This window comes from Octodon degus, unplaced genomic scaffold (assembly GCF_000260255.1).
Source record: "Octodon degus isolate 3935 unplaced genomic scaffold, OctDeg1.0 scaffold00017, whole genome shotgun sequence".
Taxonomy (NCBI): domain Eukaryota; kingdom Metazoa; phylum Chordata; class Mammalia; order Rodentia; family Octodontidae; genus Octodon; species Octodon degus.
Window position 1 is genome coordinate 7,859,242 of NW_004524593.1, and position 17,338 is coordinate 7,876,579.

Genomic DNA, 17,338 nt, shown 5'->3' on the forward strand with positions numbered 1-17,338 from the left:
AAAAGAAAGAAAGAAGAAATCTTTAACTTGAGTAAAATTGTATCATATGTGGTTAAGGACATTATAAAATGTACCAAAAGATTATCAATCTATCTTACCTGAATCTTTTTTTTTTTACCTGAATCTTTAAAACCAGGACAGCTATAATATAACATTTGTCTTGTATAAAGAGTAGTAGTAGATCACGACAGACATGGATTTACACAATTCCTATCCCAAGCCATACTATAAACCAACCAAGAAGCAAAGAAATTGGTCAAATCTCTGAGCTCACAAATACTCACAGACAAGCTTGAATCAACTCTTTGCTGAATAGACCTCTTATACTGACATCTGAACTAAACAGACTTCCCTGATAGCTTTTTGTGATGGTACATTTTCAAGATAATGCTTTGTATTATTGAAATTTCTTAAAAGATAGGGAATGACTATGAAAATGCAAACTTGACTATGTGTATCTAGCATTGTGATGAGTAGAAGTGAAAAGTAGCAAAGAAGTTGTGGGCAGAAAACAGACATGTTGTTGAAGATATTTTTTTAAACTCTCCGTTGCAGATGCGAGCCCATGTCAACTCCTGGTGGTTCGCTTTTCAAAAGAACATAGAGAGATTCCTTCATGCTATTATGCCATCTACGTTTGTGCCTCTCTATACCATGGTAAGGTCTGGACTCAAGATGTTTGCTCATCTTAAACTTCCGTTTAGACATTAAAGAATATATAAGAATCTTTTTTAAACTTTCCTCTAGGTAACCTTTTCCAGAATAAGATACCACGAGGCGGTACTGCACTGGCATTGGCAAAAAAAGGTTGGAACAAATTACACTATTTAAAAAATCTAGTATGTTGACGTGCCATTCTGCTATGGTTATATTTATTTCAGAATAAAGAAATGATAGGACTGATATAAATGCTTGCCTTCCAAATAAAATCTGTCCTGAGCGTGCAGAGAGAGTACAGAGTCTACCAAACAACACATGAAAAATCAGCAGAGAAAGAGCCTATGAAGAGAAAAAAACTTTGCAAAAGAAATAAGGATAATATTTCTCAGCCTTTCACTTTATTTCAGCAGTGCGATTCATTCTTGAATTTTATGTCATACAATATTCTTATTGATACATAAACTTGGACAGAACTACAAGGGGCTGGCAAGAGAGCTCAGTGGTCTAAAGCGCCTGCTTAGGCAAGCTTAGCAAGTGCGCAGGGACCGCAGTTTGATCCCCAGCATCACATGCCATGCCAGCCCTGACCCCAGAGCTAGCCACACACACAAAAGAAAACCTTGGACAGAGCTGAAACACAATGTTATGACACATTCATGTTGAGTTGCTGACCCAGATGCACCACTCAGACACCATCAGATTCCTGAACATCCATCCACTTGGAGAATTTATTTGTTCATTCACTCAAGAACTAGCTTTACTTAATGCATAAACCCTGAGCTAAGCATAGTGGTGAATGATATGAAATCCCTACTCTTCGCATAGTTCAGAAGGTCAGGGTCAATGGACAGCTGCTGTGTGAGGGATTCACTGGCCATGGAGAGAACAGGAGTGGGCCAGACTGGTGAAGGTTGAAGAAACAGGAGCAACATGTCAGAGTGGGAATCTGTGAACCCCAAAGACAGCACATAGGTGTGAGTGGCCAGAGGGGGAGCCAGAGAGCTAAGTAGGGCCTTAAACCTTTTCAATACTAGCTTAAGAAAAGCAGGGGGGTGGAGGTGGGGGTTGCCCCTTAGCTCAGTTCTTTAAGTGGCTGCTTCAACAAAGCAGTCAGGCTCAGGTAGCTGTGCTTCAATCCCTACAACTCAAGCCAGCCAAACCTGCCCAGAAGGCTTCGAAAAAAAAAAGAAAAGCAGAGGGACTACAGCATTTTAGAAAAAGTACTTTAATGTGGAGAATGGATTGAAAGCCTTCAAAAGATATCTATTAGAGATGAATAAAATATGGTTCCTGATCTCCAAGACATAAGAAAATAAAAAGAGAAAAGTGACCGCCACATTTAGAAGGTAGAACAATAAGTATAATGATAAAAATCAAAGGTTTTGCAACTTCAGGTTAAAGAACTCAGAGGGGACCTGGGACATAGCTCAGTAGCACAGTACTTCCCTGCAAAGCACAAGGTCCTGACTTTGATTCTCAGTTCAAAAGCGAAACAAAACAAACACCTAAGAGGAAATTATATACTCATTTGGGGTTAAGAATGAAGTCTATTTCAAGATTTTAATGTCTGGATAAATGAGAGTTATTTCTGTCCTCATAGGTAATAAAACAAGGACTTTTTGTCTTCGGATCTCTGGTAGCCACTGGTACCGCCTACCTACTTGTGCACTACATGTCACCAAAACCTCTGGACTACTTAAGAAGACCATGGAAGTGGGGCTCCTTACTTCCAGGACGTGGGACACATCTCTCTGAAAACTCCAGGGAGTTACTAGAAAAAACTTCCTATTTCCTTAGCCAGTGATATCAGATCCTAAAGTAGCAAATGTTTGATTTGCCTGGGCAAAGGAAGGACTAAACAAGTGTTTCTATTGCAAGATTTAATTCACTATTGGAAGATAGTTGGCAGCATGTAAGTAAATTAATGTGGAGGCTTTCTATGTGTCAGTTGTAATTATTGGGGGGGAAATCCCAACACTTTTTAAGTTTTGGGACCGGCCAAATAGCTCAGCGGATTGAAGCGCCTGCAAACAGGCGCAAGGACTGAAGGGTTTGATTCCCAGGCCTGCCATGTCGGCCCCGCCCCTGGAATGCACTGAGATGGCAATTGAGACTGGGTGTGGTGGCACACGCCTGTAATCCCAGCTCTTGGGAGGTTGTAAACAGGCAGATCACTATGAGTCAGATACAGTAATGAGACCCTGAACACCCTGTAGACCCTTCCCTAAAATAAAAAAATAAAAAAGTTTCAACGCATAGCTTCCCCATCACATTTTGCAACATCAGGCTGGATCATTCTAAATTTTCAAAAGCGATGACTAAGATCTCTTTCACTTCTCAAAAACTAAGGCCTCAGAAGCCTCCCGGAAGGCACTGCTCACACTTTTTCCTTAAAAAAAAAAAAAGAGACCCACTATGGGATTAACAATATTTGGGGCTAAAAAAATCACAGCTTGTCTAACTACATTAACTATATTTTTCATCACATGGATGGAGCGTGCTTTCTCACAGCGCAGAGTCACTTGATACAACCAGAAGTGCTCATGAGGGATTAGAAATTCCAAAGAGTTACCCACTGAATCTGTTTTGTTTCCCAGACCCCTTAAATGCCAGTATGACTTTTTTTCTTTTCTTCCCAGTATGACTTTCTGAATGTATGAAAAGGCCCTTCAAGCCATAGTAGATGTAAGCTGAGAAAGGATTTTATTCATAAATTAAGTATCTACATAAACAAGAGAGTGGAAAGGAAACAAGGGGAGATAGCCTTTATAGAAATATGAAGCTGTATTTTATTCCTTTTCAGACCCTCAGAAACAATTTACTAACATTTTAAATTACACACTATGACAGAATCAGAAGAGAACATTTTAAAAGTGTATTGAGTATATTTTCTTTGATTCTTCCTTCTTCAGTAGGTCAACCAAGTCACTTGTAGAAGTCCCTCATCCATGAGTAATATAAAGGGTAACACTTGAAAGAAATTTATCTAAGGAATTAAAAATTGGGTAATGACATAAAATAATTCAAGGTGTCTATTCAATGTCAAAAATATCCTTGAATCCTAATAAGCCATGTTTGCTGTGTAAAGGAAGAGAAATAGTATTTCCTTTTAGAAATCCTTAGGTTTGGGGCTGGGAAGATGGCTCAGTGGAATAAGCACTTCCTGGCAAGCGCACGGGTCTGAGTTCAATCCCCGGTTCTGCCAAAAAAAAAAAAGAAATCCTTAGGTTCATTGACTGGGATTACTATATTACTATAACAAAAGACAAGAGACTACCAAGGAAAAAACAAAAACAAATAGTTTATTACATGTGTATTCCACAGGGAAGATACCCACAGAATGAGTAAATCTCAAAAAGCTGGCTTAGCATCCTCCACAAAGAACTGTAAGTTTTAGAGAAGTGCCAAGACACAGAGAATGGACTGAGACTGAGGGCAGCAATGGGTAGGAAGGGAAATGGTTGGGAGTTGGCTACGCAGAGTCCTCTTGTGCTCTCTGCAGACTGACAAGTGTCTAAAGTTATCTTTGGTGAGCAACTTTGTTTTTTATGGCCGAAAAGAAAAAGGAACACATTTGTAAAGTTGGGTCCTGCTTTTAGGCCAATAAGGGGAAGAAGCAAAAAGCTTTCCTTCTATCACTTCTTCTCAATTGTTTTCAGCTCAAAATAATCAGTATGGAAAACAGAGCATGTTTGGAGGTAGCACGTTCTGCTTTCTTGTAAGTTCAAACAGTAACTAATGGGAAAAAATAGGCCTCTTCATTAACACCAATTAATGGCCTGACAATGAGGAGTTAAGGCTAATATACTTTAGGAATACACTCAATTCTCATTTTTATACCTCTTCCAAGTAAGTATGTTTACTTGAACCCCTTTTCTAACTCCAGAACTCCTGGTAAATTGGGGGAACTTATTACAAGGAAAGGGTAATCCTGCCATGCTTATGTTTGAAATGAAAGAGATGGAGATAGTTGTCTGCCATCAAAATCATCTTCATGGTGGGCAGTCTCATACTACTACGTACCTAACCATAGGCCATGACTGCCCTGACATCATCGAATTCTTTCTCTTTGCTATGATTCTCCTAGTAGTATATTCTGGAATTTATTCAGCAGCTTGGTAGTCTGAAACTCCTCTTCATTTTACATATATATAGTTACAGATCAAGGTAGGGAATTTATTTTTAATCCTGGAATTTATCTCATGGTAACTTCAATTTGTTCAAGCAGATGACATGACTGTAAATAGGACCCAACACTGCAGAGAATTAAAGATAGTCTAGCTATTTCATACATGTGTTTGAGACAAAGTTATTTTTACAATAAAATGTTTTCAAGAAAAATGTATCATGTGCTTTGGCAAATATAGTCATTCAAAAATACATCTGAAATGGAAATTCTAACACGTAAGAAGTTGATGGTGCCAGATGCCCATCTTGTGCCATAGTGGGGTTTTGTTACAGAAAGCACCCATTGAATTAAAAGAATTTGTCTTGTTCAGATTCTTCTTGAGGCCAGACAGCATGCAGGCAATTCAGATTTTTTGCTGGACTGTAAAAGTTCTGTTGATACTACATAGAATGCAGGTTCCAGAACAATCCTTATAATTGAAGTTCAAATGTGACATCCAATCTAAGGCCCAGTCTTGCATTCCTACAAAGGACGAACTTGGATTGTATCAACCTTGGACCCACTGGTTCTATCACTATCATCAACAGATAGTGATTCATCACTCGTGATGATAAAAACAATGGAAGAAGAATTAAAAGTCACTTTCTTCTTTGGCCTGTCCCCATCTTTTTGTGACATCACAATGGGTCTGATCTGCATTTCACTCCCAACTGCTGGTAGGTCTTTAGCAGGCTGCTGACATCTCAGCAGTCGGAAACAGAGGAGTTGCAAGAGGGATCTTCGAAACTGGGCAGAGAAGAAAAGGTAAAGTTGATTATTGCTTAAAAATTGGGTCCTTAATCTGGATTAATGTTGAATAAAATGAGGTGAGTTTAATTTGGATTTTTAAAAAAAATTTGGATTGTTTTTGTTAGCTGATACAGGGCAAAATTTATACTAATGTTAGCTTAGACTGATCTAAATTGAAGCAGAAATCCAGACCTCACTGCAGACATTTTGTTCAATAAAGTTGTAGCTATTCTGTTCTGTCATTGAACTCAGCTAAATCATATGATTTGTCATCAAATCGAAACTTCTGTGAATGGGTTAAAAGCAACTTTGCTAATATGACTATGCTCACCACAAGATGCCCACTGTATCATAACTTTAAGCAAAAGCTCATCTCATTGTTGTAACTTCTGTTTGCTACCCTGTAAAAAAAAGACACTCTATAATCAGGACCTCAGACTTTGGACATTAATTTATTGATGCTAGCAGACCCCCCTCCCGTGGGGTCTGCTAGCATCAATAAAATTTCCTTGCTTTTCTGGAGCTCCTGGCTACTACTGATTCAATTTTTCCCACAACAAAATCACTCTAGAGTTTTACATCTGATTTACTTTAATTTTTACTAATTAGACCATATAGGACTATTTTAATACCTTAAAGCTCCCTACTTTCAATTTGTGTGTACCATCTATGAGAAAAGATTGATCTGTTTAAGGAATTGTCAACACATATTCAGTCCACAAATACTGAGTAACTACAAAGTGACAGCCACTGAGCTGTAATCTAGAGGTATTGCAAGCAACAAAGGCGAGTCTGTTCTGGCAGAATTTATGGACTGGTGTGCTTATGGGTGTTCTTTTAAGTAAGAGAAGAATTTTTTTCTACTAAAATTATAACTTGGGGAAAGATACTACAGTGGAGAATTCTAGTTTTGTTTTTTTTTTTTTTAAATGTAATTCTGTGTATTGCAGGCACTACTACACTAACCAGTTCTCAGTCCTTTCCAAGGTCTTCCCTCTTATCTTCCCCTTCTCCAAGAAATTTGATTGCAAAGGTCTGAAGATGAGAATATCATGAAATGGAAGGGATGCTGGTTCCATAAAGAGTGTGTGAAATAGATACTGTCTTCTCCATCACATACATTAGGCTGTAAACTCCAAGAGCAAGAAACTCTGTGCTAATCCACTCAATGGTGGACTTGCTATATGTTACAGTAGTATATTTACTATGGCTAACACCAGATATAAATAAAAAGTTAATTTCTTATCCTTTTTGTTTAATGCAAAATAAATTTGAATATGGATTTGTTGGTTTGGGTTTTTTTTGTATTTTTTTAATGGAACGGTCTAGGGGTGTTCAGGGTCTCATTACTAGATCAGACTCATAGTGATTCTCCTGTTTACAGCCTCTCAAGAGCTGAGATTATAGGCGTGTGCCACCACACCCAGTCTCAGTTGCCATCTCAGTGCTCCCCAGGGGCAGGGCCAGCACAGCAGGCCCAGGGATTGAACCCTGGCCCATGCACCTGCTTGCAGGCACTTTAATCCGCTGAGCTATTTGGCTGGCCCTGAATATGAGCTTTTATCCAAATTTTAAAAATTAATACGGGCCAGGGAGATAGCTCAGTAGAATACGTGCCTGCATGGCAAGTGCAGGGTTCTGAGTTCAATCCCTGGTACCGCTAAATAAATAAATAAAATAAATAAATAAATAAATAAATATTACATTGACTTTTGGTGTTTTTGATATTCTTTGCCAATTATATGTAAGTTAGAATTTACCAAATATTAACATTTTTTTCAGTGCTGAAGACTGAACCTAGGGTTTTGTGCATGCCAAGCAAGCCATAAGTATCCTCAGCTCCTATATTCACATTTGAATATTTATTTGAATATTCATCACCAGACCATTGTTTGGTGTATTAGGTTAAGTGCTAAAGATACATGTGTCATTATACAGGTTAAAGTATGTTATATCAGATTTAATGTTTTGTATATCAATGGTAAGTTTCTGTGGGTAAGAACTATTGTCTTGTTTTTGTGTATTTGTTGTATTTTTCAGACTTTTTTATTTAAAAACATTGTTTGAAACAGAAATAGCAGGCCCATGTGGGAGCTTGTTAGAACTGCAGAATATTGGATACCCAGACTTACTGAATCAAAATATGCATATTTTTACAATATTTCCAGATGTGACATATGCATAATTGTTTATAAGGATTTATTTTTACAAAAAGGATTTGTAGTCATTGGCTAAAAAAAAAAAAAAAAAAGCAAACAAATGGCTAGAAAATATATTTAGAGGCTGGCCAGATAGCTCAGTGGATTAAAGCACCTGCTTAGGCAGACGCAGGGGCTGGGGTTGGATCCCTGGCATGCTGAGTTGCCACACCCCTAGGGCTCCCTGAGACAGCTATTGAGACTGGGCGTGGTGGTGTGCACCTGTAACCCCAGCACTTCGGGAGGCTAAAAACAGGAGAATCACTACAAGTCCAATCTATGTAGTAAGACCCCGTAGACCCTGTCCTAAATACATTTTTTAAAAAAAATTCCTTTGAAAATATATTTAAATTTTGCGTGTTGGAGTCTGGTCCTCAAAATCAAACAAACTTAATTTTGGTTAGACATTGGCTGTGTCATGCAAATAACTCAGAACAATGACTAGCAGTATTTCTAAACTCAAAGGAGAAGTTAGGAGCTTTGGCTTTGAAGACTCAAGTGAACTAGCTTCAAGTCCTAGCCCCAGTGCTTTCTGAGTCGGGCAAGTTATCTCCCTAGAATATACTTGAAAACCTATAAATAAAGGAATAATATTAGTACCTATTTCATGGCACAGCTCTATAAAGATACTAGGTGCAATCTGCATAGTACAGTAAGAATTTTAAACATTAATACTGTAATTATTAAGTAACTCATTATTAGTAGTAGATAACTTTTGATTAATTAAATAGTAATTTTAATAGAATTTCACTTACTAAGGACAAATCTATTGGCAGATCTTAGTAATATTACTAGTCTTTTGGCAAAATACTACTACATTTCTTCCTAATCCTTTTACTTTCCTATAAGGTTATTCATTTGGGTTTTCATCATTGAAACTGTTCTGAATTATCTCTACAAAATTATTTTCCAACTCCTCCCAAGGTGAAAACAACTGCTTAATTGTAACATTTACCTTTCTGATCATGAAGACATAAATAACAGGATTGTACACAGTGCTGGATTTAGCAAACAGATAAGAAACTATCGATATTGTTGGAGTGACCCGGTATCTGTGACCATTAACGACCAAGAAACAGATCACAATATAAGGCATCCAGCAGACCAGGAAGATGAAGACCATCAAAAAACACATTTTGGCCACTTTGTTCTCATATCTTAAAATCTTCATCACTTGAATTGTCTGAAGGTCTTCAACACAACGAAGCTGCAGCACAGAGAGAGAAAAAGATTGGAGTTGAAAAATGAAAGAACTATTTTCTTTTGGTTTTTTGATACTCAACCAGGCCCTACCTGAGTGGGGAAAGATGGGAAAGGAAGCTTGGGAAGCTGGCTTCTGATTCGAACATGCAGCTAGGCCCAGCCTTCATCATTCTGAGCCTCAGGATCCTGAACTGGAATGTGTTATGACTGAACTGAATAGCCTCTTAGATCTTTCAGTAATTAATGTTTTTCTAACTTACTTAATAAGGATGAACTAAATTACTTTACTTGAATCTTCAAGACACCCTGAAAGAGTCATGATAAAAATGATAACAATTTCTCCATGATCCAGGGAACTCTTTCCAGAGCCCTAATCTACAGATTCTCACACCAGCACATAAACTCCTAAATCAGGAGTTCTATGTAGTTAAGCCTACAGCTGTCCTGAAGAGAACATAATCCCCAAATGAGCTCTTGCTGGAAACCACTGTGTCTTTCAGTTTCCTGCTAATGACTGCCACAGTGGAATCTGATGGGGTGTTTGTGGTTGGTTTCCTTAGGAGAGCATTTATGGAGGATAGCACTTGGTAAAACCCATTTGTCTGAAATCAGCACATCTAATTTGTTTTCATGAAAGGTACTGAGAAATAATACTATATAGTTTTAAAGTTCTTTAAAATTCTCATAGAAGAGGTTCTTTTTATATTCCTCTGTTATCATAAATGTGTTTTAAAGGTGAAGAAAATAACACTTTTGCACAACAAAATAGATTCTGAAATAAAAATGACTATTTCTGAGCACTGTAAAGTCCTATACTAATTCTGCTACCAAAATACAAAAGCTCTATGTATTCATTTTTTAAAGTTATCTGGTATACTCTTGATAAATAGTACTAATAATTTCAAATTGGAAAATGCATTATATTTGAATACATTTATAATTCTTAATGATGCATTCTTTAAGATATATTATTTAGAATGTACCTTTTGTTGGAAAAAAAGAATGGATCTTTAAGCATCATAAAAGAGGAAATTTTTCTAAAGGAATTAATTAGAACACGTTTACAGTAGTTAAAAATATATTTGAATAGGCATCCCTAAATTATTGGTTATTATCTAATACTATAGTTAAGAAACCATATTATTAAAATTATATATTCAGATTGAAAAAGAAGAGGGAAATACAAAAAGTTTAAGTGCTTAGTTTCTTTAAGCATAGAGGCCAGGCATATAGCTCAGTGGCATAAGAGCCTGCCTGGTAAGCACAAGGTCCTAAGTTTGATTCCTGGTGCCAAAAAAAAAAGAATAGAATGTGTGTGAGGGAAATGAGTACTAACTCATATTATTATTATCCATATGTGCAATCAATTCTATGTTTTTTGCAATTCCATTTTTAAAAAACTTATTTTACTTATTGTGATAGGCTATTACTCTCTTTTCAGGACATCAGTTTGAAGCACCTCCCCTCAGTTTTTAGAGAGGTAAAAGCTCTACTTCGGAAATAGAAGATTTGCATTCATATTCCAGACTTACTACCTTTGATCCAGCAATATAATGAGCAATTACCTACTCTAGAAGTAATGATGGGATGGAGATTAAAACAAATGTCCCATTAGATTTAACAGAAGCAAGGGGCCTGCCCCTTAGCTCAACTGTTTAAGAGCCTGCTGAAAAAAAGCAGTCAGGTTCAGGATGCTGTGGTTCCATCCCCAGATCCCCAAGCCAAAGCAGACCTGCCCTGAAGGCAGGCTGAGCCTGACCCAAAAAAAAAAAAAAAAGATTTAACAGAAGCTGATTTCCTTTGGGCAATTGTTTTTGAAATTAAATATTTATATTTGAACTCTACTTGAAACTGCCATGTACATTTATGTGCTTTTATGTTTCCATAGGATATGTGAAGTCATCATTTTTTACTCTTCAGAATTTCAACTGACCAGTGTATAACCACACCTCAGTTCCCTGCCATTCAAGCCCCCACTGTGTGGAGCCCAACAGTGTTGTCTGTACTGTTTTCTGGGCAAATTCCTCTTCATCCTCTTTTACCATTCATCAAAGCACAGTGCTCATTTATCATCTTGGAATTATAAGCATGTTACTAAAGGTAATTCAGGCAAATGTCAATCTGTTGTTCTCCAGCTTCTTTTTGGTCAAAGAAGATCCTATCTAATATTTCAGATTACTTGCATTTGTATATGTGAAGTGTTTGTGATTTTTTTTTGTATTTATTTCTCTTTAGCTTTTTGTTTCATCATGATTCTTTCACTCTGCTCATTCAATGTTCTCCTTTCCAAAAGGAGCTCTACTTTATGTCTTACTCTCTTTATTCAATAACGTATCAAAGCTGTCCTGAGAATAAAATACTTAAGGTAAAATACTTATGACAAATTCTCTAGAACTACCTCTAGAAGTGCTATCTTCTTCTACTTTTTTTGTTTGTTTGCTTGCTTGTTTTTTGCAGACCATAATCAAACTCAGGACCTTGCACTTGCCAGGCAGGCGCTTATGCCACTGAGCTATACCCCTACCCTAGAAGTGCCATCTTCTTATATTAATGGCTATACCTAGGGCTTGTTGACCCAGACACGTGCGTATTTCTTGGTAAGCTCTCATTCTGAAGTGGGTAGCTATGTCTCCATTGGTGTATGAGTCAACTCTCTGAATAAAGAAATAGAGGCAAAGTGCTTGCACAAAGTTCTATGTTGAGGTAATAGCACAGTCTACACTTAAATTTCTTTACAATTTAAGCAAATACCCTGTCTTCCCTTTTGTATATTTTCTGCTTATAACTCATTTCAAAAATAATATATGCCAGGACTTTTCCACCTACTGGAAGAAAAGAGATAAGACAGTCTCAGCTCTTGAGGAATTTGCTATTGAGGAGAAGCACACAACTGCTTCCATAGGTGATGTATGTGGTGGTGTAGGGAGGGGAAGGCCGATATAGGAGCACATAGCTGGAGAACCATTCTCAAGGCTTAGTTAGAGCAAGAAAATCTTGATCTCAACCTTCTGAGATGAGAAGTTATCTAAGCAAGGAGGAGAAACAGTGTTGCTGAAGAAGGAAGCATGCTAAGGCAAAGGGGTACCACATGTCATATTCTGGAAACCAGAAATATTACAGTTAGCTAGAAAGACAGGTGACAAAAGGAGAGGAATGTCAAGAAATGAGGCAGGACAAGTAGACCAGAGATGCCACACAGGATCCGGTAGCCACACTCAGGAGCTCTATTCCAATCATGAAGGCATCGTCTGAGAACAATTACTCAAATTGAAGTGAATAAAAAATGGATTAAAGGAAAGTAAGGATATAAGAGAGATGAGGTCCCTTTGAATTGAGTGTGTCAGGAACCAATGAGAAAATTGATATGATGAGTAAATCATTAAGTAGAATAAGAATTGGTCATTAATTGCATATGGAGAAGATATGGATGGAGAATAGGCCAAGATGACTCCCTAATTTCTAGTTTAGGTATAAAGGAATGCAGACTATTCCATGAAAAAGGGAACAGAGAATTAGTGAACTTGGGATCCAAGACATAATAAATTAACCTTCACATATGCTGAATGTGGTGAGTCTGTGAACCCTCTGGGTGGAGGCATTCAATAGGTAACTGACTACAAGCATTTGAGGTCAGAGGAAAAGCCTGGCTTAGAAATAGAAATTTCAAAGTCATCAAATTCTAGTTAGAAGGGAGAAATCCTGGCAGTATAGGTATGATAGATGCACACAGTGTTTTTTGTTTTTTGGTACTGGGAATTGAACTCAGGACCTTGTGCTTGCCAGGCAAGACCTTATGCTCCTAAGGTCTTGGTATAAAGGACCTTATGCTCCTATTTCCCCAGCCCTTCACAATGTATATTTAAATAAAAATAATTTAGTACAGTAAAAGAATCCCACATTGCCACAAATACCTCAAAACCTTTCCCCTCATTTCAAATATACTTATCCCAACATCCTTGCCCATTTCTGAAGTGGTTCTGGAAGTCTTCATTCATGTCTTTAGTTAGGTTATCAGGGCTGCTTCAATATCCTGAATCAATTCAAAACTTTTATCTTTCATAGTCATTTTTCTTTGGAGAATTGTCATAAGTCATACAGTGCCAAACCCAGATAATAAGATGGATGTCAACATTAATATTTTTACAAGCCTGCCTCTCCACTGGATGGCCTGCAGCAGCAGCACTCACCATATTTTGGATCACATATCCTCAAGATACCTTCAGAACTGCTTAAGAACAACGGCATAAGTGTGCTCAAAGCAAGAAAGAGGTTTTTGTGGAGGATTATGGCAATTTCTTTTACTATAATAAATTATTTTTATTTAAGCATTAATCATATACTACAATCATGCTTCATATATGAGCCCACCCAAGGCCAATATGTAGCAAGAAATGAGAACTAAGCAAAAAATGCTGGTGAGGCCCAAGCCAAGGAAGTCCTTGAAGGAGACATAAGAGACATATCTGTGTGTATGCAGGATGGCTTAGATAATTGTACTGTGCATTTCTGATGGTCTAAGGAAAGGAGCAGTTAAAGCTTAATTTTTTGGTCTTCTTTTTTCATTTTTTCCATCTTTCTTCTTAATTTCTTGTGACTTTTTTTCTTTCCTTTGCCAATTTTGCATGCATATATCTGGTAATCTGAACAACTAAGTTGAAGACAACACTGCAATACAACAAATATTGTTGAATTTATATAATTGTGTTTGATGAAATTCTGTATCATTTCTAATTTTTAAATTACTCTTTTGTATTCTCTTCAAAATAATAATAATAGTTTTTTTTTTAAAATAAGATAAGTCCACAGAAAATAAAGACTGGGTCCCTCAATCAATGGGAGGGGAATTATATAAGAAAATGGAAGTTGTCATCAATCTCAAATACCAGAGATGTCAGAGGACAATGGAAATAGAATCTGCCCATTGTGCACAACATCCAGGAGATCCTGCAGAGCTTAAATGAGGAATATTTCAGTGCGGTTATAATAGAGATGGAGGTACTTGTTTGTAGTGAGCTAAGGTATAAATGCTACATGAATTTACTCAGCTACTGACTCCTTGAACTACAAAGGAAATTTATTCCTCATAGTTCTGAAAGCTGAGAGTCCAGGATTGAAGTTCTAGCAAGGTAGGCTTCTGAAGTCTCTTCTCTTGCCTGGTAGGTGTCTATCTCATTAAATGCTCACATGAATTCTTCTGCATGTACACAGGGAAGGCAGGACACTGGGGTGGGGGTGGGAAAATGCAAGCTAGCTGGTGTTTGTGTTTGTTTGGTTGGCATTTTGTTGGTGGTGATGGTTTGGGGGGATTTTTTTTTTTTTTTTTGACAGGATCTCACCATGTAGTAGAAGCTGGCCTTGAACTCACTATGTAGTCTGGGCTGACCATGAACTCCTGTGCATCCTCCTATCTCAGCCTCCAGAGTACTGGGATTAGAAGCCTGAACTACAATACGCAGTTAAGTGTCTCTTCTTAAAAGGACATAAATCCCATTGGATCTCTTATGACCTCATCTAACCCTACTAACTCTCAAATAACATCACACTGGGGTTTAAAGCATCAATATTGGAATTTGGCAGGGACAAAACATTCTGCCATGACATGAAGTGGTACATTTTAGATGCTTCATAAATGTTGATTAAATAAGTGCTTATTGAGTGATAATATGGTAGCAAAAGCCACGAGTGAGTCTTTGAATTAGCAGTTACCAGGAGAGATAGGATAGCTTTAGGAACCTGAGAGTAGATTTTGCCTTTGGTTTAAATTAGCCTAGTTCTATGCTAAAAGGCAAAAGATAATAGTAAGGGAAGGAAAGACTGAAGATATGAGTGAAAAAGAAAATTACAGCTAAGCGAGGTCCCTGGAGCAGATAGTAGGCGAGGGGATTGGAATATAGAAATAATTTGGGCCAGGGAGACTTCCCTGTAACTGCAGAAAGAAACCCATAACTGCAGAAAGAAATCTAAGAAGCAGTGTAGAACAGAGGTTTATATAAAGGGAGGCAAGGAGTTGAAGAAGTCCCTGATAATAGCTGTATTTTGTCCAACAAAGAAACATGTTTATTTGTAAAGGATGAAGGAAAACAGAACAAGAGATTAAAATGAACACTGAATATGTTAATAGCCACAGTGTCAGGAAGCAGACCCATAGGAATACAAAGGAGAACTGAGAGGAAATCTGAGTCTGGACCCATGTGACTTCTTTTCTTCCCCTAAACATTTATTTATTTATTTATTTATTTATTTATTTATTTATTGTGTGTGTGTGTGTGTGTGTGTGTGGCCAGCTCAGCCCACCAGGGGGCGGGGCTGGCTGGCATGTGGTGCTGGGGGATTGAACCGCAGTCCCTGTGCTTTGCCAAGCTTGTTCCAAGTAGGTGCTTTAGACCACTGAGCCATCTCGCCAGCCCCCCCATGTGACTTTTCTTCCATCTTTTCTTTGTATTTCAGCTACTGGCATAGAGAAAACAGAGTTGAATTAGTCCAAAGATATCTTCCATCAACCAAATGGGTGTAAGTGAAAAATTATGAATATGGAAATTGAGGGTAATGGGTTTAAAGTGATGAATAGGGACTAAGTTTGGCTTAAAACAAAAGGTGAAAACTCAAGGGATTTAAGAGAGTGATTGAAGTGTTTTAGTGAAAACAGTAAGCTGAGGGGGACAGAAGCAGCAGTGATAGAGTGCAGCATGGAGGTACCCTGCCCTCTGCTGATTAGTACAAATATCCTTTTTGCTGGCTCTAACATGACATCTGTTTGTGGTCAGTTCCAGTCCTTTATGACTCAAATGTGATTTCCAGACAAAATATCTGTACTACCTTCTTGGCATGGGCTCATGTGATCTGATCTGAGTAAAATTATAGGAAGTTACCTAATCCCCTTTTTCAGAGTTCTTAAATTCTGAGAATGCAGCATAATGTGGGAAGTTTGATGCTTTCATTGTGTTTATTCAAAAGTCCTTTCCTTTCTACATCTGGTTTAGAAGGTAATGTAGAAAAAGTGTTACGCCTCATTGATCCTTTCAGGGAATGAGTCACAGTGCAAAATGCTACCAGATAAGAAGTCCCCTAAAGTTGTTATGTTTCTGGGACACTATTGACCATGGAGGAAGAGTTTATTCTTTCCACATTAAATTTGGACATGTTTTGGGGGAAGAACATCTGTAGCCTTCAACTCACCATTCGAATGGAGTACAGAATATGGCCATAGCAATGGGCTATGACACCCACGGGCACCACCAAGCAGCCAAGAAACAAGAAGAGCACAAAGGAGGAATCGTTGGCATCCTTGGATTTCCAGTCCACAGTGCAGCCTAGTCCGTGGATGTCCAGAATGTACCTGTTCCAGCCCAGGAGAGGTGCTCCTGCCCATGCAAGCGAGTACAGCCAGATGTAGGTAATAGCCCTCCAGGCCCAGGAAAAATTGATCACTCTGGCATGGACCACACGAATATAACGTTCATAAGCCAGTACAGTGAGGGTGGTAATGGAAACAATCCCTGTAAGAAGAGAAAGTAGAAAAGTATAGCATACTGCATGGAAAAACTAGACAAAAGTGACGTGCTACATGCTCCACCAGAAATACCACAGGGAGTATCTGAGACCAACAGAGTGCTCAAAAAGTTAAGAGAGCCAAGGGCAATAATCACCCAAACTCCCCAGGAAATTACATTCAAAACGTATTTACCTATAAAAGAAAATATAAGATAGAAAATGCTAAGTGAACTGTAGTAAGACAGCAAAGCCCTAAAATAATGCAGCTATTGAATTAAATTTTCTGCAAAAATAAACTCCAGAGTGAGTCAGTGGAGCAAGTGTCTCCTTTAGTTTTGTCTTCTTTCAGTCATTAAGTCAAAGTGGGTTCTATCAGCTCACACGGACTGGTTATGGTAGAATTATGCTGAGGGCTGCCTCGAGCCACCAGCTAGCATCTGAACAGTGCACACTGCAGATGGCTGACAACAGGAGAAAGGCTTCTGTGCTGCCCCGGTCTTCATTCATACCTCTGTTTTGCAACAATCCACTTCACCAATATTATCCATGTATTTCTCTGTCTTTTCTCAGAAAGTGATTCAGCCAATAAGCACCCATTGAGAATCTTGGTAGTGCCAGGAAGTCTAACGATGACCAGGAGGCAGAGTTCTAGATGTCTGAAGACACTACAGATGTGCAAATAACCACCACACTTTGGAGGGGCCAATGCTACCATGGTGCCATCATGAACTAGAGTCTCAGAGAAGAAAACACTGGAGGACAGGGCAGAAGTTTACCACAGGAAGAAAGAGCAATTAGGGGTCAGGAATGTGGCAGTGTGGAAGTATAGCAAAGGTCTATGAACAATCAGAAAGTGCAGAGGTGCCCC

At 38.1% G+C, this 17,338-nt stretch overlaps 2 protein-coding genes across 3 annotated transcripts in view; one reads left to right on the forward strand and one right to left on the reverse strand.

Moving 5' to 3' along the window:
• The window catches only part of Kmo (kynurenine 3-monooxygenase), a 35,081-nt gene extending 32,485 nt beyond the window's left edge, over positions 1-2,596 (forward strand). Inside the window, 4 exon segments of the mRNA XM_004626920.3 lie at positions 556-657; positions 748-807; positions 2,261-2,377; positions 2,379-2,596. Of these exon segments, the coding sequence (XP_004626977.2) occupies positions 556-657; positions 748-807; positions 2,261-2,377; positions 2,379-2,435 (336 nt within the window). The 3' untranslated portion in view covers positions 2,436-2,596.
• A 1,316-nt stretch (positions 2,597-3,912) lies between these two features.
• The window catches only part of Opn3 (opsin 3), a 46,088-nt gene continuing 32,662 nt past the window's right edge, over positions 3,913-17,338 (reverse strand). The window contains exons 3-5 of one of the 2 annotated variants that reach the window (XM_023710260.1): positions 16,156-16,475; positions 8,732-8,983; positions 3,913-5,575 (exon numbers count right to left, since the gene is read on the reverse strand). In XM_023710260.1, the coding sequence (XP_023566028.1) occupies positions 5,312-5,575; positions 8,732-8,983; positions 16,156-16,475 (836 nt within the window). In that variant the 3' untranslated portion in view covers positions 3,913-5,311. The remainder of the gene's footprint in view (positions 5,576-8,731; positions 8,984-16,155; positions 16,476-17,338) is intronic. The other variant, XM_004626818.2, reaches the window with a different exon arrangement.